The sequence below is a fragment of the Myodes glareolus genome, chromosome 14 (assembly GCF_982192425.1).
Source record: "Myodes glareolus chromosome 14, mMyoGla1.1, whole genome shotgun sequence".
In the NCBI taxonomy this organism is placed as follows: domain Eukaryota; kingdom Metazoa; phylum Chordata; class Mammalia; order Rodentia; family Cricetidae; genus Myodes; species Myodes glareolus.
In genome coordinates this window covers 2092879-2117581 of record NC_142039.1, presented here as the reverse complement: position 1 = coordinate 2117581, position 24703 = coordinate 2092879, and the positions used below count along the sequence as shown (strand labels likewise).

At 40.3% G+C, this 24703-nt stretch overlaps 2 protein-coding genes across 2 annotated transcripts in view; one reads left to right on the top strand and one right to left on the bottom strand.

Moving 5' to 3' along the window:
• The window catches only part of Kif5b (kinesin family member 5B), a 46656-nt gene extending 35345 nt beyond the window's left edge, over nucleotides 1-11311 (bottom strand). Inside the window, exons 1-2 of the mRNA XM_048461228.3 lie at nucleotides 11177-11311; nucleotides 4382-4469 (exon numbers count right to left, since the gene is read on the bottom strand). Of these exons, the coding sequence (XP_048317185.1) occupies nucleotides 4382-4469; nucleotides 11177-11302 (214 nt within the window). The 5' untranslated portion in view covers nucleotides 11303-11311. The remainder of the gene's footprint in view (nucleotides 1-4381; nucleotides 4470-11176) is intronic.
• Nucleotides 11277-23258, top strand: LOC125417612 (uncharacterized). Its single transcript, XM_085698924.2, has 3 exons — nucleotides 11277-12293; nucleotides 21825-21952; nucleotides 23073-23258. The coding sequence occupies exon 1, from the start codon at nucleotides 11277-11279 to the stop codon at nucleotides 11676-11678; it is 402 nt and encodes a 133-aa protein (XP_085555050.2). The 3' UTR covers nucleotides 11679-12293; nucleotides 21825-21952; nucleotides 23073-23258.
• The last annotated feature ends 1445 nt before the right edge of the window (nucleotides 23259-24703 follow it).

Sequence of the window (24703 nt, the reverse complement as noted above, 5' to 3'; positions counted from 1 at the left end):
ATTGTGAACTTGAGGCCAGCCTGGTCTACATAATGAGTTCCAGGACAGTCCGGGCTAGTAGAGAGACCCTTTGGGGGAGGGGTGGGTGTGGTCTACTAAAAATGGACAGTAGTAAAAGGAGCAGCTGGGGTGGTTGGTTTTGTTTGTTTATAGTGTTAGGGATTAAGAAAAGGTCTTGCCCAGGCTAGGCTAGCACTCTACTACTGAACATTCTCAAAGCCCCTAGCTGTTTGTACTCATCATTTTGGAAAAGAAAACCAAACAAACAAACAAGCAAACCACACCAAACCAAACCAAAACCAAGTTCCAATACTGTACACATTCAGAAACACCGTTAACTTAAGAAGACATTAAGCCTGTTGTGGTGGGTCCTATAAAGGTAAAAATAAAATTCTGCAGAACCCGAGTGGCTGTAGCAGGCAGTGGGCCATGAGACCATGCTGCAGGACCGGGGACAGGCAGCAGGCCCCAGAGCAGCCAGTCCCAAGCAGGGACTGTGCACGAGATCACGTCGCAGGTCCTGGGCAGGGAGCCAGGCAGCGGAGACATGGATAGGCGTGCCATACAGAGTGAGGTTGGATATTTATTTAGTGGGTTATAGAGGGAAAAGGGAGAAGGAGAGAAGAGCAGAAAGGTGTTGAGGAGGGGAGAGAAGGAAGCTGCAGCTTCGAGGGAGATGGGAAAAAGGAAGGCACTCAGGCTGCAAGCAGGAAGGAAGATCTGCCTGCCTCAGCAGAGGGGGGATGGGTGGGGCTTATCTCTTAAAGGGACAGGACAGATCATTACAGAGGCCATTCTGGAGGACCTTGTGAATAGAGGGGGTAGAGGGGAAAAAGGCATTATTACTTAGTTCCCAGTCAAGATATTTAATAAACTCCAAATATTGAAACTTACTTTGAAATCCTTTTACTTTTTTGTTATTCTTTTTGTTGTTTTATTTTTGTAATATCAGGGACTGAATCAAGAGTCTTGTGCATGGCAGGTAAGTGCTGCCATGCTTTTTATTTTGCACCAGTGCTCTTTTCTGGTTAATTTATTTACTTAGTGGCACTGGGGACTGAACCAAGAGTTTTGTGTATGGCAGATAAGCACCCTGAACTATATTACATTTCCCAAAGTTCTTTTATTTTTAAGGGGAATAAAATCATTTCTTGAGTCACATTTACAATATATGGGATAGTAACACCTTTGCAATTCTAAAGAATTCTAAAGAAGCAGAGCAAACAGTATCAGACCCATTCTAACTTGGTTTATACATAACTCTCAATAGGCCTATGTCAAACTCCCTTACTCAAGATCTTTCAACCAATCACATACCTAAACATACAATTCAATGTTTTAATAGATCTTTTAAAAAGATCCTTTCTGAAGCTGGAGAGATAGCATAGCAGTTAAAATCTCTTCCAAGATCTGGGTTCAATTTTCTGTACCTATATAGAGGCTCAAAAGTATAACTAGCTCCAGGGGATCCAATGCCTCTTCTGGCTTCTGCAGATACCAGGCACACAAATGTGGCACAGTCATACATGAAGGCAGAACACCCAAATACATAAAATAAAATTAAAATATTTTAAAAAAACAAAAGTAAAAATGTCCTTTCATGATATGATCTAAATTATCCTGCTACCTCACAATTGGTACTAAGTAAATATTTGTAGGTAAATGTCTACATAATACATTTGCCAGACTATATATAGTTGTCTAACACTCGGGCAATAAAAGCATACATGTAACAAACACATCTGAGACTTAAAGCAGTTTTAAAATTTTATACTGTGAACTATGCAATGTTCAAACATCTATTAAGCACTCACTATTATCTATGTTCTTTGGAGTGTGGAAAAGGCGGCAAATGCTAAGATTATATGTAAGTATTCAAATATGGCAACAGCAATTGCATTTTTATCGGTTAGGAACAGTATCAAGAGGAACTAGTTTTAGGATTTCTGTGGACCTACCAAAACACAAAACACAGGTACTCAAGTCTCTTACACAAGATGACATGTTTGCATATAACCTATTTATACCCTCTCATTTACTTAAATCATCTAATTATCTACTATATGTAAGCCAGTGCTACATAGTTGTTACACTGTATTGTTTAAGGAATAATGAACAGGGGAGGTAGGTTATAATCTTATTTTTCAAAGACTTTCGACCTGAGGTTGACTGTAATAATTTTTCATATCTTCAAATCTACTCCAGACTTTGCTTTTTATAATAATTTTACTGCCAACATTTTTCAGTATAAAGTGCAGGGAAAAAATGAGTTCTATGGTGAATACTCCTGTGATCAAGACTCTGCACTAACACCATTTTACTGTTTGCTTTAGTCTTACTAAAGGAAGAAGGAATCCAATAACCTCTTCTGGCTTCCATGAGCACCTGGACACCCATGGCATACATTCACACAGACAAACAGAAATAGATCAGTGGATGGACGGACATACAGAAGCACACACTAAAAATAAAAATCTGTTTTCAAAAGCAAAATAGTAATTGAGAAGATATTTAGGTTAACCTCTGACTGTCACATAAAAACACATACACCAAGTAGGTCACAAAGAACACAATATAATTATAATCCATTATACATTCTTTGGGAAATTATTGATGCTATAACACAGTATAATACCATTGTTCCTCTCTGCTGCAGTTATAGAACAAATTAATCTTTCCTCATTTTACAAACGTCAGCACCAATACCACTCCCACTCTAATTCTTGGTGGATTTAAAGTCCATACAGTATATGATCTGACTGAGACACTAACTGCCCTCTCAGATACTTAATATGACTGTCAATTTTAGAATGAGACCCTGACCTTTCATTACTAGCTAACCATACCACCACTATAGCCTTAATTTTAAATATTTACCTTCTATTAACACCTGACTGAAGGAGTCCAAGAATCCTTTTGTCTTCTAGAGTCTATAACCTACTACCCTTTTTTTTTTTATCAGTTTGTTATGCCTTTTAGACATAGGGTCTTAGTATGTAGCCATAGATGGTCTGGAACTCCCTAGATAGCCCAGGTTGTCCTCACACTTGTGGTAATCCTTCTGCCTCTTCCTCCCAAGGGCTGAGATTACAGGCATACCCAGTTTGCCATTAATTCTACCATCTTTTTTCACTGTCTTTCATGGTCCCTCATACTGTAACTTCCCTTAGCTACCATGGTACACCAATAGAAACGTTACAGTGACAATACCCTCCCTTTCTTCTCTCCCGTTTTGTCTTTGCCTGCTAAAACTCCAAATGGGTAAATTCAATTCTTCTGGAAGCTAAATTCAAATGGGCCCTTAACGCTGCCTAGCAATGATTCTACATGCCCCAATCCATCCATTTCATTGTCTGATCCTAGAACCACTTCCCCATTCCTCATTCTTTGTGATGATTTTGGTTCTGACATTCAATATACAATATGTAATTATTGTGAAAAGAATGCCTATAGTTTTCCCCATCACATTTATAAACCTGCTTTTATCTCTAAACTCAGCTTTCTCTTGTTATTAAGATGTACTTACTCTGCTATTTAATCCTAATTCATTCATTTTTTTTTTCTTTTTTGAGACAGAATCTCACTGTGTAGACTCGACTGGCCTGAAACTTACAATATAGACAAGGCTACCTTTGAGTTCATAGAGATTTGGCTACCTCAGTTCTTCAAGTCCTGGATTTAAAGACCTGTGCCACCATGCCTGGCCTTTATTAATTTCTTTTTATTTTAAATTCCAGTATGTCTGGTAAATATCTTAAGATTTTTGCTTGAAACTAAGGAGCATTTTTAGAACTGTCAATAAATATAATAATCATAAACAACTATTTAATTGTAAAAGCCCTTTGATAAGAGGCATTTTTACAGTAAACAGGAACTTCAGCTAATCACAGCACCCTCTCTGCTCTCAGAGTTCTATGATCTTAGAAAACATAAAACTGAAAAACACTCTGGTGTCACTTTCCTTTTAACCCTTGGCAATCCCTAATAAATTTTTTGCTAATGACCATAAGGTAAGCCTTTGAGGAAGGAACAATGGAATAGGGAAAAAAAAACCTTATTTCCTAATTTTTGGAAAATTATCTAGCTACTCCGTTTCATTTCTATACTACTACCTTGGAAATTCTCCCATAAATAGTGAAAAGAAACTCACTTCTCAAGAATACGCTGAAACAGTCTTCACTAGGCGCAATGTATGAGAATGTGGCAATTGAAAATACAACAGGTTAACTGATGGTGTTCATATTTTTGTTACTGTAACTTTCTTCTATTTAACGCAGGTGAAAGGTGCATTAAAAAGAAAAAGCAATGTTGGGAAATGGGAAAGATCACAAACCAAATCTTACTTATTGCTGGGACAGAACTTGACAAGTTAAACATTTACCTTTAACAATTTTTTTTGCACAATCATTGTACACCTGTTCTTGAGATGTGCTTGACTGGAACACACGATCAAATGCATAAGGTTTGGACTGAAAAATAAAAGCAAAAATATTATACAAATTACAAATGAGTGGTCATTTTTAAACTCAAAGACACCATGACATTCTTTAAAAATAGTATACCTGTTATGCACCTTGAGGGTAAGGGACATTAGAAAATTAGCTCCATTAAACAAGAACATCTGTTTTTGCTCTCGTTGTACCCCAGGATCTATTCTGACAAGTACTGAGATTCAGTTTTCTTTTTCTATGCCCCCCTTCCACTTGCCATCCATAACTCCACTTCTGAGTTCTAGCCCGTCAGCTTTCCTCAGCTTCTTTAAAAGCATTTTTGTTTTGAGACAGGGTTTCACTAAATTGTCCAAGTTGACCCTGAACATGAGATTCTCTTGGCTCAAACTCCCCAAGTAGTTTGCATTACAGGTCTTCACCTCCAGGACTGGTTTCCATTTTCAATACTAATATTACTTTGCAGATAAGAAAAATAAACAGGCACAAAAATTTTTCTTAATAATAAAATTAAAATAGGTCTGCCAATTAAAATTCTTTCACTAGCTTTGATTCAGCTTTTCATTCTTTCATTTAACAGATATTTACAGAATGCAGATGCCATACTAAGGCATTCTGTTTCAGTGAAGCTTAAATAACAGTGAGTCCACACGACACAATGAAGTGACCACAGTACTTAACTGACATACTGAGCACACAAATAGAGCAGGAGAATGTCAGACACTCAGAGAAAAAACATCTGACTCACTAGCCCGTGTTTCACTATTAGCCATAATGCCAGCTGAGTTGGTGTGAGGAAGGGGTACAGGCTTTACTAATAAGATGCTTCAAGAGCTTAGGGTCAAAAGAAGCTTGTAACATTCAAGAAACAAAAGTCTGAAGTAGTAGGAACAAAGATCAAATACAAATGTCAACCCCGAGAAAATGACATGTTTTGAAAGTCCTTTAAACCTTGTGGGTTCCTTATGGAAAGTAATATGAATGCTGAGGACCATAGAAACCACACCTGGAGAAATACTTAGTCTAAGAAAGAGGCAGAGGCCTAAAAGATCTTTTAGAAATTGAAATATGGGGCCAGTGAGATGACTCAGTGGGTAAAGGAGCCTGCCAACCCTGATGACATGCTTTCATCCCCTGGTACTCATGTTAGGTAGGAAGCCTAGTAACTACTCTGTAATGTTAAATTTGTTTTTTCCCTAGAGTCATAACTACTATATCCTTTGGGATCCAGCTTTTTATCCTTTAGGAAAAACTAGGGAGCAGGTAGGTTTATACCTAGACTGTCTGTCCCTCCTTTTCTCATCTTTAGAGACCTGTTCTCCTAAATAATTATACTATTCCTACTAGAGATCAACCCATTTTAAAAATTAAATTGAAAATTAAAGTTGGAGAGATACTCAGCAGTTAAGAGCACTGGCTGCTCTTCCAGAGGACCCAGGCTCAATTCCCAGCACCCATGGCAGCTCACAACTCTCTGTAATTCCAGTGCCAGGGAGGCTGGTACCCTCACACTGACACCAATGAACTAAAAATAAGTAAAATATTTTTAAACTAAATTTTCTTAGGCTCACTGACAAATTTTCTGCTCTACTTGATTGTTTCTTATTCTTTCCCAACCTATAACCTGACCTTTGAAGTCAGTGCTCTATCACTGACCCATACCCCTGGTACTAACCTGACCTTTGTTACTGGGTATTTTTCAGTTCACAGCTGCCTTTCCTTGAGGTACATGCATTTTATATTCTGATTTTTCTTAATCAAAAAACTAAAATACGCCAGGTGATGGTGGTGCACACCTTTAATCCCAGCATTCAGGAGGCAGGCGGCTCTCTATGAGTTCAAGGCCAGTATGATCTATAGAGCGAGTTCCAGGATAGGCTTCATAGCTATACAGAGAAACCCTATCTCAAAAATTAAAAAAAGAAAAAACAAAATTTAAAAGAAGAAATACATTTATTTGTGTGTGTGCATTACTACACACATACATTCAGGACAACTTGGAGGAATTAGTACTTTCCAACCACTGAAGATGCTCAATATCTTGCAGATTTAATGCTTTATATAAAAGTAAACAAGCACATCTATCTAATTAGCATGCAAAACTGTATTCATCTTTAATAAGTAGTATCAAAAGAATGCTTTAAAATATTTTTATGATTATCAGTACATGCCTGATACTTTATCTGTTTTATATACCCAGATACCATAAGCACCATAAGAATCTCTAAGGCAAGTGGGAAAAGTTTAAGAAGCCCTGATCTACAGGGCTATCTATCCCAAACCTTCTCTTTACCCTGTTACTTTCTACTAGTCTAGTCCGCTTGCAAATGGTGGTCATATGATGCAGCTCTGAATCATATAAAATGGGGATCTGCTAGGAGGCCCCTGAGAAAGTCTTATTTCTCTGATAAAAGGGACCACCCAGTTGGAACTGCTTTCTTCTTCTTGGAATAAAATCTGAAGCTGTAGTATCCATCTTGTAAATGCAACTATTATAATCAAAAGTAACGAAGCATGACAGACTATTTATAATAGAGTCTTGGAAGCAGCAGCAATATGAACCTATTTCTAAAATTTCTATGAGTAAAATAAAGGTTTACTTATTTAAGTCCCAGCTGTTTTCCCTCAGCAACTGGAAACATTCCTAATTGGAAGAATGACTTCATATGTGAATCAATTTAAAATGGTATCAATTTTGATTATTCTGTGCTGTGGGATTCCCCTCTGTATGCTATGAATACGTTTTATTACCATTGGTTAATAAAGATCATGCTTCAGCCTATAATAGGGCAGAATATAGCCAGGCTGAAAGAGATGGGGGGGAGGGAGAGGGAGAGAGAGGAGCCAAACAGACATCATGTACCTGCTGAAGGAGACAAATGCCAAAACTTTACCAGGTAAGCCACAGACTTGTGGCAATACACAGAATAATAGAAGTAAGTTAATTTAAGATGTAAGAGTTAATTATTAAGAAGCCTAAAATAATAGGCCAAGCAGTGTTTTAATTAATATAGTTTCTGTGTGATTATTTTGGGTCTGGGTGGCCGGGAAACAAACAAGCAGTCTCCCTTTACAAAAGTAATCCTACTGACATATTAACATTCAATCCCATATACACAGGTTTGTTAAAAAAATAATTTGTTATTTTACTTGTTTGACAAAGCAATCTTTTTGGACTGCAGTTCTAAGATATTAATTTTGGGACTGGAAAATGGCTCAGGAGTTATCTCCTACTATTCTTCTAGAGAACCTGACTTTTGTTCCTAACATTCATGGCAGGCAGCCTGTAACTACCTCCTGGCAATCCAATGCCCTCTCCCGGCCTCCATGGGTACCTGCATGCATGCATACGTGAATACACATATGCACTCACATACACCCCAAGGAAAGAAAAATAAATCATTAATTTTACTATGCAAGGCAAATGATGTCATTAAAGATAAAGTTATGAATTTACTAACTGAATCTGGCTTCCTTGGAAGAAATCAAGACCACGTGAATGAAAATTTTACAGTGAAGACATATCTCTATCTTTTGAATAGTTTAAACAAGGGAAACATAAATCAGGTCTTAAGGTTTTTTTTCCAGTTCACTTCTTTGACTTATATACATTACGCATCTATAACTCTGTGTTTTCAAAATTTCTCTATTTTACAAGCTCTAAATCACAAGATGTATCAATACCTGACTTTGCCTTCGAGGGGATAAATCCAAGGAGTGAGTTTAACTGAACTGCATCATACCTTAGATTTCTTGAATGACTGCCATGTGAGGTTGCACAGATCAAACCAAATTTGGTCATAAAGAAGGGAAATGCTATCGATGGGAGTTTTGAACAGTGATCTTTCAGACTGCAGTCTGTGCTGGATTTTCCTTTGACATGATGGTAAGTAAGGACGTCTCTTTCCTCTCTCGAGGTTTAAATATAAAACCAGTATTGAGATGTAATGCAAGTTGTGTTCTGCTTGAGGTAAGTAAGGAAACGGGCAAGATAATCTAATTAGTTTTAATTCTCTTTTAATGTAAATGAATTACAGTAGGCTGACTTCTGTTCTGGTAGCCTGAACAATATACCATATAAGGAATATGATTAGAAGACATTTAACTCTGCAGACACAGTCCATATTTCTTTTTATCAGGTTCAGGATCCAATAAAATGTGTAAAAAAAATGATGTTTTATAACTTTTTTCAATCTGGTTCTTTGACATAAAGACATCCATTTCATTCCTTAAATTTCCTTATGCACTTCCAAAGAGGCTTTTAAAATGCAATTCACCAAAAAATTGAATACAAAGACCCCAGCATATTAATACAGTTAGTATTTGTAAGAAATCAGTTCCTAAAATAATGAATGAAACATATTAAATATTTTCAGTGTCCTTAATTTTCCCTTAGTTTTATAGTTTACTTTTCCATGTACTTTTTACTCATCATCTACCCAAAGTTTCTGTCACTTAAACATGTTTATATTATTTACAGAAACTTATTTATTATTTACAGAACAGAAATTATGAACAACTTTTCCCAAAGAAAAGAACCTAAAATAAATGCACTTTCTGTAGTGGTGGCTACCTTTTGTTTCTTTGTGTATTATATGCCAAATCTGGCCCACACTAGAAAATTAGTTTCTAACTTAATCTCTCTCAACTCCCCGTCTCTCCCTGGGGGTGGGGTGGATGTTCACATGTAGCCCAGGCTAAATTCATCCTCATGGGGATCCTCCTGTGTTTGGAGTGCTGAGATTAAGAGTGTAAGTTACCACCCAGGCTTTTAAAAACAAAACAGGCGCTCATGATTCTCTTGTCTCAGACTCACATGTTCTGTGACTACAGGTGTGTAAGCCACCATAACTTAAGACATATTGTATATCCTAAATTTTGGCATTCCAAGCAAAACAATCTTAGCAGTATTTATAGATTTGTTTAAACATGCACAAATCCCCAGAGAATAAAGACTATCTTAATACAAGTGGAAAATGAAATACATCTTTAATTGTCTAAACCACTGCTGACACTGAATAATCAATCATAGATCCTAAGGAACAAATAGCCCCAGGTTTGATAAAAGTTTCTACTGACTGCAGGCACAATGCAGACACATACACACACTCCACCCCCACTCCCAGGAGCCTAAAGAAAAGGAGGATCCCTACACTTAACTTCCCTTCCTTACTATGATGTCATGTATAACAAGAGCATCTTGAGGACTTATTAACAAAGACCCAGCCTGATAATCACACAGCAGCAGCTGGTAGCGAAGTAGTCGTTTTCTTTTCCTGACAAAAACCTACCAACAGGATGTGGCACTAACACATTCAACTTCCGAAACTGAACTTTGGAAACCTGTGCATTAACACATTAACATTAACTTCAGTACTATCTTCAGGCCAATACTTTCAATCATCAATGGCTCGTCTCCTGTGACCGCTCTGTCCTATTTCTATATTAAATAGTTCAAACGATAGACTAAATATAAAATTCCACTCAAGGAAACAATTGAGAGTAAAAACTGACATTAAAAATTGAATCCTAATAATGCATGCCTAATGCACATGGCATTATCACTAAGATGATTTTTCTTTTTAGTTTAGCTGGCTATTCTGTATACAGGCAAAATCTTATTTACTTTTAATCTTTAATTCAGAATATTGTCTCCAGAGAACTTGCAATGCTGGATATGAAAAATTCTCATCAACTCAGTCACATTTTACACTATAAAGTATTATTTACTACTTCTCATATTACCAAGATCAACTTTCTTCAAAATAGATTGTATTTGTACTAATATGAATCTAATAATGGTGATTTCCTCCCTTTATACGGTCTTCACAACACTTTGCTATTCCATAAAACCCAGTAAAGAGTGAAATTCTACATCTTTCTGATACTTATTTGGCCCAATCTGAGTCCACTTATACCTACGATAACATTAGGCCTAATTACTAATTTCAAAGAAAAGCCACTATTTCTTTTTACTTACTACTGTTAACATGAAAAGTCTAGAGAGTGAACATTTGAGATGCAAGCATATTGTAGTTGCCGTTTCTCCTCCCCTAAGATTTCAAAGCCAGTAGCAAGTTCCTTAAAACTTAAAACTAGGTATCTATTATTTACCGTAAGGTACAATCGGGCCCACAGCTCAGTGATCTGGATGAACTCTGAATTCTTCTCAATTTGGAGTTAGTGGACATCATCAACGGCATCAGGAACAATAAGCGCACACACACACACACACACACACACACACACACACACACACACGAATGAATACATCCTAAACTAGACTCTAGAGCCCAGGACGAGAGTATTCTAACATACAGACACACGCAGGCAGACAGACAGACAACTGGCTCCCGGGTCGTAGCCTCCAAGAGAGCCTTCAGGAGGAGACTATCCTAATACTAACACACACACACACACACACACACACACACACACACACACACAGAGACACACAAATGTGCCCTAAACCAGCTCGTGAGACGTAGCCTCCAGAATCCCAGGTAGGGGAATAACCAGGCTAAAAGACACCTCCCACCTTCCAGGGTGACGCTCGAACCACCACCGAGTCGCCGGAACAGGTTCGTTCTTCTCTGGTCTTCTGAACCCGCAAATCTGCCTCGGAAGAGCGAGCACTGCCCTGCTCCCTCCCGGCTTCGCGACAGGCCACGTCCCAGAACTCACCGCCCTTCCCGACCTCACGCGACGTGGGTACAGGGGCCACTCACCGCGATCATCACCGTGTCTTCTCCCTGGAACTTAGCGACATACTTGTCGCCACGGTTCACCTCGGACTCGTTGAGAGGTCTGAAGCGACACATCACTTTGATGTTGCACTCCGCCGGGTCCGCCATCTTTCTGGCAGCCGGGGCCGCAGGCCGGGAGCCACTCCCGGCCGCTCAGTCTCGGGGTAAGCGGCGGAGGCCGAGGGGCAGGGGTCGCGAGGGCCGGGAGGGCCGGGCTCCGCAGCGCCGCGCGTCCCGGGCAGCGCCGGGCAGCGAGACCGAAGCGCTCTCGCCGGCAGCCCGCGCCCGAAGCTCACTTCCGCTCCATCATGGCGGCCATTGGCGGCGTTGCCCGCAGTCTCGGCGCTCCTCGGTCTCACTCAGTGGCCTCCGCAGGCTGCAGAACTGGAAAGCAGCGCCGTCCTCTCTTTCTGGGAGGGGCGGCCGGGTCCAGCGTCCGGCCCACTGGCCGATCCCGGCGACTCGCCGGCTTTCGGGCAGCTGACGCTCGAACCCTCCAAAGGCCGCAGACCCCGGACCCGCTGCAGGAAGGGCGGGCGGGAGGAGCACTGCGCAGGCGCAGGGAGTGGCCGGGCACCCAATCATAGCCCGTGCCGGGCCGCAGACCACCTCGGCTCCACCTCGCTCCAGCTCGGCTGCGGGTTTGGGCTCCAGAACAAGTTTTCCTGCGAGTTGAGGGGCCGAGGGCGCTGCGGGATTGTTTATAACTCAGGAAGCTCCACTCGTCTTTTTCTTTGGAGAAGTTTGTTTTAACCACTTAATGGTATTGTTTAATTTAGTATGACACCGGATCTCTAAAAGAAAGCGTTTGCTTTCATTTTGGCCACTGTTGGTTTTGTTTTGTTTTTTAGTTTGCTTTGCCATAACCGGGGAAATTTGAATTAAGGGTGGGGCATGACCCTGGTACATCCCCGCCCGACGCGCGCCTCTTTCAGTATGAGTTGGAGAAACATAACAAAGGGGAAGTTTCTTTAATGAAAAAAGTTTTCGAAGAGATATGGAACAGAAGGGTGGGATGGAAGAAAAACTTCTCTTTCACTCTTCATCTTCGGCTACCCAGGACTTGACCATCACACAGGTGGATCACAACATCCCGAAGGTATTCGGTGAATTCCCACCACACGGAAAATGCAACACAGAGGAATGAAAACTGGTTGCTTAAGATTGTGCCTTTAAAGGTCCAGGATCTAGGCCCTAAATTAATGTGTGAATTACATATCTAAGAAAAATAGTCTGGAGGCTTGAGTTGTAGGTCAGGCATGGTGCTTGCTTAGAAACCAGGAGGCCCTAGCTTCCACCCCTTGCACCGTAAAAACAAACAAATGACTTAGCATTCTCTTCTCAGAAGAATACCACAAAACTCTATGTGGAAAAAGTTCTGAAGTGCTACAAGGGAAAATGCTTCAAGGATAATTAGAAACCTTTTCTTATGGTTTCCAGACTTTGCTAGGAAAATGAAGCATGAAACTATGGAAAACTCCATTGACCCCTGAGCTTGCTGGAGGAGTCTAGCACCTCTGAAAACAAATCCAGGGTTCAATAGAGTCAACCTGATTGTCTCCTGCAGTGAAGGAGTGCTGCGGGACAATGGTCTTGTACCCTGTCACTTGTATTGTATTGTTTTAATAAAATGTCAATTGGCCAGTAGCCAGGCAGAAAGTGTAGGTGGGGCTATCAGAACAGGAGAATTTTGGGAAGAAGAAAGGTTCAGTCTGTAGTCGTCATCCAGACACAGAGGAAGCAAGATAAGAATGCCTCCGTGATAAAAGGTACCAAGCCTCCCGGCTAACACGGACAAGAATTATGGGCTAATTTAAGATGTAAGAATTAGTCAATAAGAAGCCTGAGTTAATAGGCTAACCAGTTTATATTAATGTAGACCTCTGTGTATTTCTTTGGGACAGAATGGCTGCAAGACTGGGTGAGACAGAAACCCTCTGTCAACAGAGAAGAGCTCACAAGAGAGGAACAGTGGGGAATCTTAGAAATATAGAAAAAGATGGGAGTATTAAACCTTGGAAGTGTAGAATTTAGGTACAATTTAAATGGTTCAGTATTTTGAGAGGCTCTAAGCAAAGCAGAACTCTGATAAAGGTACCACCCCCAGGGCTATATAATAGTGGTTAAGGTTCCATTTCCTTGAACATGACAAAATTACCACCCATGTGGAATGTTGTCTTGGGAATATCCTTTTTCTGAAGTTCTTCAAATCAAGACTGCTTTGCTGTTTCTGTGATCCTCCAGACATTAGTGGAAGGTTTTCTTTGTGCTGATGTTTAGAACCACAGTTTCTGGTAGTCTGTGGTTTTAGAGAACAGTTTTTCAGTGAGAAATCCAGTCAGTGTAAGGAGGAATCGGCTGTAGTGTTGTATGATGTAGCATGTCCTTGAAAGAGATACCTTTTTCTGCTGTTTTTATCTGCCTTTATGTCTGTTAATAATTCAGTCTACCGAGATTTTTACTTTCTTGCCTCTTAGTCCTTTTACTCTTCATCTGATTTATTATATCTATATCCTATCTCCTTTATCTCTAATTTCAAAAGGAATTAGTTTTTCTCTTGAAAAGTAAGATTTTGTTATTTGTTTTTTTGTTTTTTTTTGTTTTTTGGTTTTTTTTTTTTTTTTTGGTTTTTCAAGACAAGGTTTCTCTGTGTAACTGTTCTGAAACTCACGTTGTAGACCAGACTGGCTTTGAACTGACTGAGATCTGCCTGCCTTTACTTCCCAAGTGCTGGGATTAAAAGCGTGTGCCACTACTGCCCAGCCAAAAAAGTAAGTTTTTCATTTACATTCCAAATTCTCCAGTACCTGGCTCCTACCAGTATTTATCTTCTATCTCTAGTTAGTTGTTTCTCCTCCTCCTTCTTCTTTTTTCTCCTCTCCCTTCTTTTCCTCCTTTTTCTCCTCCTCCTTTTCTTTTCTCAGCTCACCTGAAGGAAAGAGTAGAGAAATGCATGCTGTACCAGAGCTGAGAGGCTGAAATAGAAAGATTGCAAGTTCAAGTCCATCCTGGCATACATGATGAGTTCCAGGCCACCCAAGATAGATAGAAATGCCGTACCTCAAGCAAACAAACAAAAAGCTATAAATAAAATAGACAAAGAAAGAAAGAAAGCCAACAATAGATCTAATACCTTTATTGGTTTCTTTGACTATTAACCTTTCATCAAAGGTAAATAGAGCCAGACCCTAAAGCCAAGCTCCAAGTAGAGTTTCATTAGTGTTGGAGGGTCTTCTGTCTATGTGTTGCTTTCACTGGTTAAATAAAGAGACTGCCTTGGCCTTTTGATAGGACAGCAGCTTAGATAGGCGGAGTAGACAGAACAGAATGCTGGGAGAAAGGAGGCAGAGACAGGGAGCCACTATGGAGCCAGCCGCCAAGTCAGACATGCTGAATCTCTCCTGGTAAGCCACAGTCATGTGGTGATACACAGATTATTAGATATGGGTTAAAGCAAGATGTGAGAGTTAGCCAATAAGAGGTTAGATCAATGGGCCAGGCAGTGTTTAAATTACGTCCATAATTATTTCGGATGTAAACTAGTCGGGCAGCAGGAAGCAGCCCACTGCTCCTTTTACATTTCATCAGTCATATGCTATTGCAGTTGGAAAAGAACCCACAGTGAACTGAATTCTGGTTTGTACTGAGATAATTAGGCATTTTTTAAGGAAAAAGACGGGAGCAAAAAAGGAAATGAGCTAGAGCGAGAGAAATGAAAAAAGTACAAAAACTGGCTGGGCAGTAGTAGCACATGCCTTTAATCCCAGCACTCAGGAGGCAGAGGTAAGCCTGGTCTGCAAGAGCTAGTTCCATAACAGCTAGGGTTGTTACACAGAGAAACCCTGTCTCCCTGTCTCCATGTCTTGAAGAACCAAAAAAAAAAAAAAAAAAAAAGGACTGTGCCATAGCCTCAAATAGACTCCAAGCACTGAGTCTCCACTTCCTACAAAAAATACTTAATTACCCAACTCTCTAGCTTTGGTGACCAATATCAGCATTCTCCCATACTCCAGGCTTGAAAATTACCATCAGTGAGAACCACACTTTCCTGATCTCTTTATGTGCCAAAGAGAAGGGTGGTAGTCTGAATATGAATCTCAGCTTCTACTCCATGGTTTCCCCTGGTTCCCCCTGTTTTCCAACTCAGAATATCTGAGCAATGATTGATTAAGAGCATTGACCTTCAAGTCTCCTTACCACCCATGGAAATGAATGTCCAAGAGGTAACTCAAAAGGCTTCCCAGATATGGGAAGCAGAGAAAGATGAATGGGCCTGGGAGGGAATCCTCTGGGTGCTGCTGTGAGCAGAGGACCAACAACCAATGTCCATGGCCTTTCGACCCTTGCTTCTTCCTCCTTCATAACAGTGTTTGGAAGCTCAGGCCTCATAAAAACAAAAGCCATAAAGGGAAGTGTTGTGCAAGAGCCTTCAGCTTTCAGGCCTGCCATACATGCTTCGGTTAGGAAGCACCCACCTCCTGTCCTCATAGAACCAAGAAGGAGAAAAATGCTATGCAAAAACAAGAGCTTCCTCAACCATTTGTGATAATAAACAATTATGGTAATAAAAGCCTATGGAGTACTTTCATGAGAAAATAAAAATTTATTTTTTATTTGCGTGTATTGCATATGTCTATATAAGTGTATACCTTGTGTGCAGGCGCCTGCAGAGCCAGTCGAGTGCATAGAATTCCTGGAGCTGGAGTTACAGGTTTTTGTGAGCCACTTACCATGGGAACTGAGAACAAACTGCCATCCTATGTCCTAGTCACTAAACCACCTCTCCAATCCCCTAAAGACTGATATTTTAAAACTTGGTAATCCCAGTTTTTCTTCCATATATAAATAAGGCAATTATAGAATTGCCCAGTCCTTCATGGCTTGGTCCTGGGACCTGACTAGGGTGACTCGGGAATGAAGAAAGGACAGACAGACAGACAGAAAGGTTGGGATTGGTTAGGCCCTGCTTTCTCTGACAGCAGGAGAAGGAGGGGAAGTCTCTGTATGGGAGCAGTTTCTGGCTGTTAAGATCCAGGAGGATGCTGCTTCTGTAAATTCTGTCAGCATTGCACACAGGTCATAGGAAGGCTTTGCCAGTTCCCTGAACCTGACCTATTGATCTAAGGCATGGATGTCTTTGTCAGTAATGCACATTCACTCAGGACTCCATCTTCTCCTTACACACTCACTCAGGACTTCATCTCCTTACACACTCACTCAGAACTCCATTTTCTCCTTACACACTCACTCAGGACTTCATCTTCTCCTTTACACTCATTCAGGACTTCATCTCCTTACACACTCACTCAGGACTCCATCTTCTCCTTCACACTCACTCAGGACTTCATCTCCTTACACACTCACTCAGGACTTCATCTTTTCCTTCACACTCACTCAAGACTCCATTTTCTCCTTACACACTCACTCAGGACTTCATCTCCTTACACACTCAGGACTCCCTCATTCCCCATAAGACAACATTTATAGCAAAATAGTACCTTTCTTTGAGTTTGTGACTTGTCAACATAACATACTAAGGAAAATGTGATACCTTTATCTACACAGATTATTAGTCTTCAGTGATAGCCCTCCAATGAACCAGGCCTCCGGGGAGTCATACCTTTATGTGACCTCTTTCCTAGGATCTAAACTGGCCCCGTACCCTTGCTCAATACGAAATACTTCATGTTCATGATATCTGAAACTAACTGTGAAGAAGGCTTGCAGTATCAACTTTGATCTCTTGGAATACTCCTTTTGTTCTGACTGATGCATCAGGTCCACTGCTGCTCCTCCCCCACCCCCCAGAAAGCATCACTACAGCAAGGTCATGTGTAGGCACTCCAGGCAATAGTCTCAGAGGGTCTCAGCTTTCCAGGCATTCCTACCTAGGGACCAGACTTGGTAGGGAAGCCGTTTCAGACTTGCAGGGAGGCATTATCCATTAGTTGAATACCAGTTAGTAATCTCAATTGACACTCAGTGCAGAAAAGTCAACCAGCTGAGGCCTGCCTAAATTCCTAGCCCATAAAATCATTAAATGCAATAAAACAGTTATTGTTTCAAGATGTTCCTACTTGGAACTTTGGTGCGGGAGAATTGTCTGTATTCTGTCAATCATATTTTAATAAAACGCTGATTGGCCAGGCAGGCAGTATAGGCGGGAAAGCCAGACAGGAAGTAGAAGTGGAGTAAAGAGACTGGGAGTATTCTGGGACACAGGAAGCCCTCAGGCACTCCTGCGCAGATCACTGAAGAAGCAACATGTAAGCTGCCCCCGCTGGAAAAGGTACTGAGCCATTATGGCTAACATAGATCAGAATAATGGGTTAATATAAGTTATAAGAGTTAACAAGAAGCCTGACCCTATGGGCCAATCAGTTTATAACCTTATGGAGTCTTGTGCGTGATTTTCCTTTGTTGCTTGCCGGCTGTTGGGGTACTGGGCTGGACAGAAACCCCAACAAGCCGGCCCTCATGTTACATATGGCGCCCAGACGTGGATAAATGAATCCACAGAAAGCCTGAGAAAGCTTGGGAAAGAATAGAGTAAAGCATGTTTTGTTGGTAGCAGCAATTTCTCAGGTCTGCTCTGCTTGCTAGAGGCAAGCAAGCACTCTCATCTAAGAGAGGCTTCCTGACTCAGCTTTAGCTGCAAAACCTTGCAGCTCTTTTAAGAGGTCCTGCCACGAAGCACTTAAACGGTGTTGATGAAAAGCTGAACGCATGCTTTTCGGGTTTTCAGCAGTAGCAGGAAAAAAGCTGTGCTGTTTTAAAATGCTGGCTTTCTGGGCTGTCCTGCCAGGGCAAACTCTGACTCTTTCAGGCAGGCAGTCCGACTGAGTGTGGTCTGTGAGCAGAATGCTGCAGCTTGCTTGCTAGCAAGGACCTTGAAACACCATAGAGTTGTGGCAGTAAAAATGGCTCCAGTGGTACCTCTACCATGAGTCTGGAAAGCTAAGAAATGGATTGGATCTAGCCGTCAAAGCCACGGTTTTAGACTCATGTGGTCAGAAAAAGAGAGATATACAGTCAAAAGAGATTCAAAGACAAAGAAAACCTCTAAATGGTTTACAGTGTGTTAAAAATATATACAGGCTAAAAGTTAAAGTTCTTAAAGTAAAGAAAGAAAGGGAGAAATAGGGTGTGGTGGTACACACCTTTAATCTCAATGCCTGGGAGGCAGAGGGATATTAACCTCTGTGACTTCAAGGGACAGAGGTAGAGATTGACCTCTGTGACCTCAAGGTGTTGTAGCACACACCTTTAATCCCAGCACTGGGGAGGCAGAGACAGGAGGATCTCTGTGAGTTCAAAGACAGCCTGGTCTACAGTGTTATTCCAGGACAAAGATATACAAAGATCCTGTCTCAAAAAGTAAAAGTAAAAATAAAAGAAATAGAGGTTAAAATAAAGCCACATAAAGATGGAAAATACACAGAGAATCTTGATACTGTGTGTTATTATGCTCTCTTCGAATTGTTTGAATGCTGAGAAAGGAGCAACAGCTGCTAAAAGATATTTGCTTATAAATGCTGCTAAATTAATCCAAGATAGGTATTTTGAAAATACCTTGGCTTCAAAACTGAAGTCAAAGGGTATGCTACTTTGGAGAAGAGATTTTGCTTTTGTTTCCACAGAAAACGAGAGGCTCTGGATTTATTCAGAGTTAAGAAAAATCACCTTTGACCAAGGGAGGCCACCTGAAAAATCTCCGACAGGAATAGATGACCCAGATGTCTGAGTTCTTCATCCAGAACAGGTTCAAGACTGCTGCCTGAGATGATCAAGACTCACAGGATACTCTAGTCAGGACTTGATGATAACTCTAAGTTTTCTTTAGGTCCCCATAAGATCATCAGTGCCCCCAATCAGCAGGAAGTAGCCTGAAATACTACGCCCACATTCCCAACAAATGGACTATGGGTATTTTCCTTTGTTTAAAAAAAAAAAAAAAAGAGGGAAATGGTGCGGGAGAATTGTCTGTATTCTGTCAATCATATTTTAATAAAACGCTGATTGGCCAGGCAGGCAGTATAGGCGGGAAAGCCAGACAGGAAGTAGAAGTGGAGTAAAGAGACTGGGAGTATTCTGGGACACAGGAAGCCCTCAGGCACTCCTGCGCAGATCACTGAAGAAGCAACATGTAAGCTGCCCCCGCTGGAAAAGGTACTGAGCCATTATGGCTAACATAGATCAGAATAATGGGTTAATATAAGTTATAAGAGTTAACAAGAAGCCTGACCCTATGGGCCAATCAGTTTATAACCTTATGGAGTCTTGTGCGTGATTTTCCTTTGTTGCTTGCCGGCTGTTGGGGTACTGGGCTGGACAGAAACCCCAACAAGCCGGCCCTCATGTTACAGAACTTGAATTTTATCTTTGAGAAATAAGTTTACAAAGTGTAACAAAGTGTAACGAATGTACTTAGATTGGACTTTATTCTAGAATCATTAAAAATTTAAGAGTTGGAAAGGGGCCTGGAGAGATGGCTTAGTAGTTAACAGCCCTGGCTGTTCTTCCAGGGGACCAGGTTTGATTTTTACCACACCCACAGAGGCTCACGCCCATCTGCAAATTCTGTACTAGGGGTGCCCTCTAGTACAACGCCCTCTGCTGGCTTCCTCAGGCACTGCATACACATGGTACACAGACACATGCAGATGAAATACCATGCAGAAAAAGTTGGAGAGGGTCTATTGTAACTGCTTTTCTATTGTAACTGCTTTCTAGAACAGTACTGCTCTAAGAAAATGTGCTTTATATTCTATGTGAAATGGCTTTCAGAATGGGCTTCTAGGATAGGTTAGTAGTAACCATTTCTTCAACCACTGAAAGCTATTCTTATTGTTGTTATTTTTTAAGACAGTGTCTCTCTACATAACCTAACTATCCTGAACTCACTCTGTCGATCAGGCTGGCCTTGAATTCACAGAGATCCACCTATCTCTGCCTCTGGAATGCTAGGATTAAAGGTGTACGCCACCATGCCCAGCACTCTAAAAGTTATTTTTTGCAAAACTATTTTTAGAGCCTGGAAAGATTGCTCAGTGGTTAAGAGCACCTGCTGCTACTGTAGGGGGCAGAGTTTGTTTCCCAGCATCCATGCCAGGTAACTTTGGCTCCAGGGGATTCTATATCATTCTCTGGCCTCAGAGAGCACCTAAACACACGTGGTATTGTTAGATACACACATACATAAAAATAAATCTTTCAAAGTTATTTTTAAACATAACACATAAGATTGTATTTAAAGTATATGACCTGAGACTTTGAAGCATATATTGTGGAATGAATTTATCTAGCTAATTAACATATGCATTACCTCACATAATTATCATCTTGCAATAGAAACATTCTGTATGTACTCTCTTAACATATTTTAAGAATATACCACAAGGTTAGCTACTATGTTTACAATAGATGTCTTGTCTTGAAACCATTCTTCCCCTTTCAATGGCGTTTTTTTATATATATTTTGACTAGCATCTCCTCCAACTCCCCTTCGCTATCCACACATTCTCTGACCATTACTCTGTATGTCTAGGAATCAATTGTTTTAGATTCTACATGTGACTGAGAACATGAGGCATTTGTACTTCAGTACCCATCTTATTTTCACTTTTTTTTCAACCTGGAGTATCATGTAGCCCAGACTGGTTTTGACTTGCAATGCAGCTGATATGACATTTACATATTTTAATTTTAATTTATTATTATTGTTGTATAAGTGATGTGTGTGATGTGTATGAGTGTGGGTTCTTGTGTGGAGGCTAAAGGACCAGTTAATGCGGCTGTGCAGCTAGCTGACTTGACAAGCAATTCTTCTGTCTTTGCCTCTCACCTCACCATAATAGTGCTGGGATTCCGGGTGTGCACCATCATCTTGGTTTCTGTGTGATGCTAGAGGTTGAAATCAGGCCATCATGCAGGCTAGGCAAGAACTCTGCCAATGGAGTTACATTCTCAGCCCACTCATTTCACTTACCATAATGTCCTCCCTGTTCATCTATGCTACACAAATGCTAAGATTTCCGTTACTTAAATGGATGAGGAGTATCCATTGCATGTGTATCATATTTTCTTTATCATTTCACTTATTGGTAAACATTTAGATTGGTTCTGTGTCTTAGCCATTTTTAATAATGTTGCAATAAACATGGAAGCACAGGTACCTCTTTAACATCCCGATTGCACAGCTTGGATGCATGCCCAGTGGTGGGACAGCTGCATCGTAGCTCCATATTTTACTTTTTGAGGAAGCTGCTTTTTCCCATAATGGCTGTACTGTTTATTCCTATCAATGATGTGTGAGGGTTCTCTTTCCCACATCATAACCAACACTTATATTTTGTGTTTTTAATAGTTATTGTATCATGTATGAGGTAATATCTGATAGTGGTTTTGATTTGCATTTTTTCTAATGATTGGCATTGTTGGACATTTTTCATCTACATATTGGCTACTATTTAGATCCATCATCCATTTAAAATTTTTAAATTTGCTTTCTTGCTCTTGAAGAGTTTATCACTTGGATATTAACTGACCCATTAGATACATACTTTTCAGACAAGTCCTCTCATCCTATAGTCTTTCTCTTCCTCTGCTAATTGTTCCTTTTTCTGTGCAGAAGCTTCTTAGCCTGGCGTAGCCTCATTAGTCGAGTCTTGCTTTTGTTATTGTGCTTCTGGGATTGCAGCCACAGACATTCTTGTTCTGGCCACTGTTGTGGAGGATTTCTTTCTCATATATCTTCAGGTAGGTTCACAGTTTGAGTTCTGCATTTAAATGTTTATTCCATTTTGATTTTATTTTTTTATATGTTGTGAGATAAGGGTGCATTTCATTCTTCTGCATGTAAGTATTCAGTTTTCCTGAATTCTCTGTTGTGTGTTCTTGGCATTGTGGAAAATCAGTTGGACATGTTGGATTTCTTTGGGAGTTACCTATTCTAGTCCATTCGCCCGTGTGTCTGTTTTGCTCCTAGTACCAGGGTGTTTTGGACACTATAACTATGTAGTATATTTTGAAGTCAAGTGTTGTTATGCGGGTGTCTACTCCCTAGCTGTGGGTGTTCTTTCTGTTCAAGAATGCTGTGACCATTGAAGGTCTTTTGTGCTTCATGCCGAATATAGAATTTTTAAAAATATGTATTTTTCTGTGGAATAACCTGGTATTTCCATAGGGATTGCACTGAATCTGTAGATTGCTCTGATCTAAACATCACTAATGATATTCTTTTGGACTGGTTGTTTTCCATAGAGATGAACTCTAATTTATTGCTAGGTTAACATACACTCTGCTGTCAGTTTTGGGGTATTGTTTGTTTGTTTTTTATTGAGTAGGGTTGGATGATCTCAGGATTCAGTCTGTAGTTTGTTTTTCAGTTTTCAGGGAAGCAAACCAGTCTTCTCTCCAGCTGTGTCTGGGGTTCCCTAGTCCTCAGCTTCTCTGGCCCAGCATACCCAGATAGGAAGTTTCCTTCCTTCAATTGTGTAGGAGGGTGCAATCGCTTGGCATTTCTGGTTGAGGGAGATTGTATTTCCTAAAGTCTCTATAGAAACTTCAACAAAACTTTCCTATTTTCCACTCTACCCTTCCCCATGCCTCCTGGTGTCTATAATTCCTAAAACTTTCAGTGTTGTATGTAGAATACAGACTGACTCTTAACTTTCTACTCTACTAGCCTAGGATTTGGCATTCTCCAGAATATTTAGGTAGATTACATCTCCAAAGTGGTGGTACTGTCTTTTTGGTTATGATTTCCTTACATATGTGGGTTTAGGACTTTTGTCTGTATTTACTGTCACTTTAATGGAAAGTCAGGGGATAGAAGATAAATGTGAATATTCACTCTGCTTTATTTTCCTTTTTGCAGTACTGAAAATGGAATTCAAGACCCGTGTCAGGCAAGCACCCCACCACTCAGCTTTGTCTCGACCCCCAACTTGCCCACTGTGTCCCTGACCACAGTTTGTGCCTGCCACTCATTCTCCAGAAATGCTTATTTAACTCAGTACTTGGGCTCTCTTAAGTGCTAGTAAATCATCTGTATTGAATGACATTGGAATTCAATGAATGCCTCTTAATTACCCTGCTGTACTCAAGAGGTGGTGGCATAGGAGCATGAGCCACTTCCTCTTGCGAGAAGCCTGTTCTGGGATGGGGTCATTGTAATCATAAGTCATAAGTTCTACAAGTGGTGTCACAAAAAGTGCTCATTTAGGGAGCAAGTTATTTTCATTTATTTACTTACTGTGTGAAGTCAGAGTTGTTGATTCTCTCCTCCACCATGTGCATTCTGGGAATAAAACTCAGAGCCTAAGTCTTGGGGGCAAGTACCTTCTCCCTCTTAGCCACCTTACTGCCTCCAAGGGTTTCATGCCACTTCTTTTTTACATTTATTTATGTATACATGTGTTTGAAGTGTGCACGTGTTGTTGTTTTGTTTTTGCTGGATTTTAAAAATTGCTTTATTTGGAAAATGTGTAGCTTACAAAAGTTAGCTGCAAACTATGGAGACCTCTGCGGTCATGACTTAATTTTCTTAAGTGAGAGAGTGGGTGGGTTCCAGGGAAGTGAGAAAGAAGGATAAACCCAAGCATCTCCCAAGTTATTTCAGGAAACAGAGTGACAAAATGCAAAGGTAAAATAGGTGAAAATTTCCATCAAGGAATTCTTTTTTTTTTCTACTTCCCATGTAGATTAGATCTATGTAAGTCTCTCTTAGTGTCCGCATTGTTGTCTAAGTTTTCTGGGATTATGGTTTGTAGGATGACTTCCTTTGCTTTATGTTTAAAAATCACCTATGAGTGAGTACATATGATAATTGTCTTTCTGTATCTGAGTTACCTCACTCAAAATAATGTTTTCTAGCTCCATCCATTTTCCTGCAAAATTCAAACTGTTGTTTTTTTTTCTGCTGTGTAGTACTCCACTGTGTAAATGTACCACATTTTCCTTATCCATTCTTCAGTCGAGGGGCATTTAGGTTGTTTGCAGGTTCTGGCTATGACAAACAATGCTGCTGTGAACATAGTTGAGCACATGTCCTTGAGGCATGATTGAGCATCTTTTGGATATATACCCAAAAGTGATATTACTGGGTCTTGAGGAAGGTTGTTTCCTAATTTTCTGAGAAATCATCACACTGACATCCAAAGAGGCTGTACCAGCTTGCACTCCCACCAGCAATGCAGGAGTGTTCCCTTTTCCCCACAACCTCTCCAGCATAAGTTGTCATCAGTGATTTTGATCTTGACCATTCTTACAGGTGTAAGATGGAATCTCAGAGTTGTTTTGATTTGCATTTCTCTGATGACTAAGGATGTTGAACATTTCCTTAAGTGTCTTTCAGCCATTTTAGATTCCTCTGTTGAGAGTTCTCTGTTTGGGTCTGTACTCCATTTTTTTTTAATTGGATTATGTGATCTTGATCTTTTGGTATCCAATTTCTTGAGTTCTTTGTATATTTTGGAGATCAGACCTCTGTCTGATGTGGGGTTAGTG

What these genes read in the sequence shown, in the direction of transcription:
- LOC125417612 (XM_085698924.2), top strand. Translation starts at nt 11,277, where the DNA reads ATGTTGCACTCCGCCGGGTCCGCCATCTTTCTGGCAGCCGGGGCCGCA.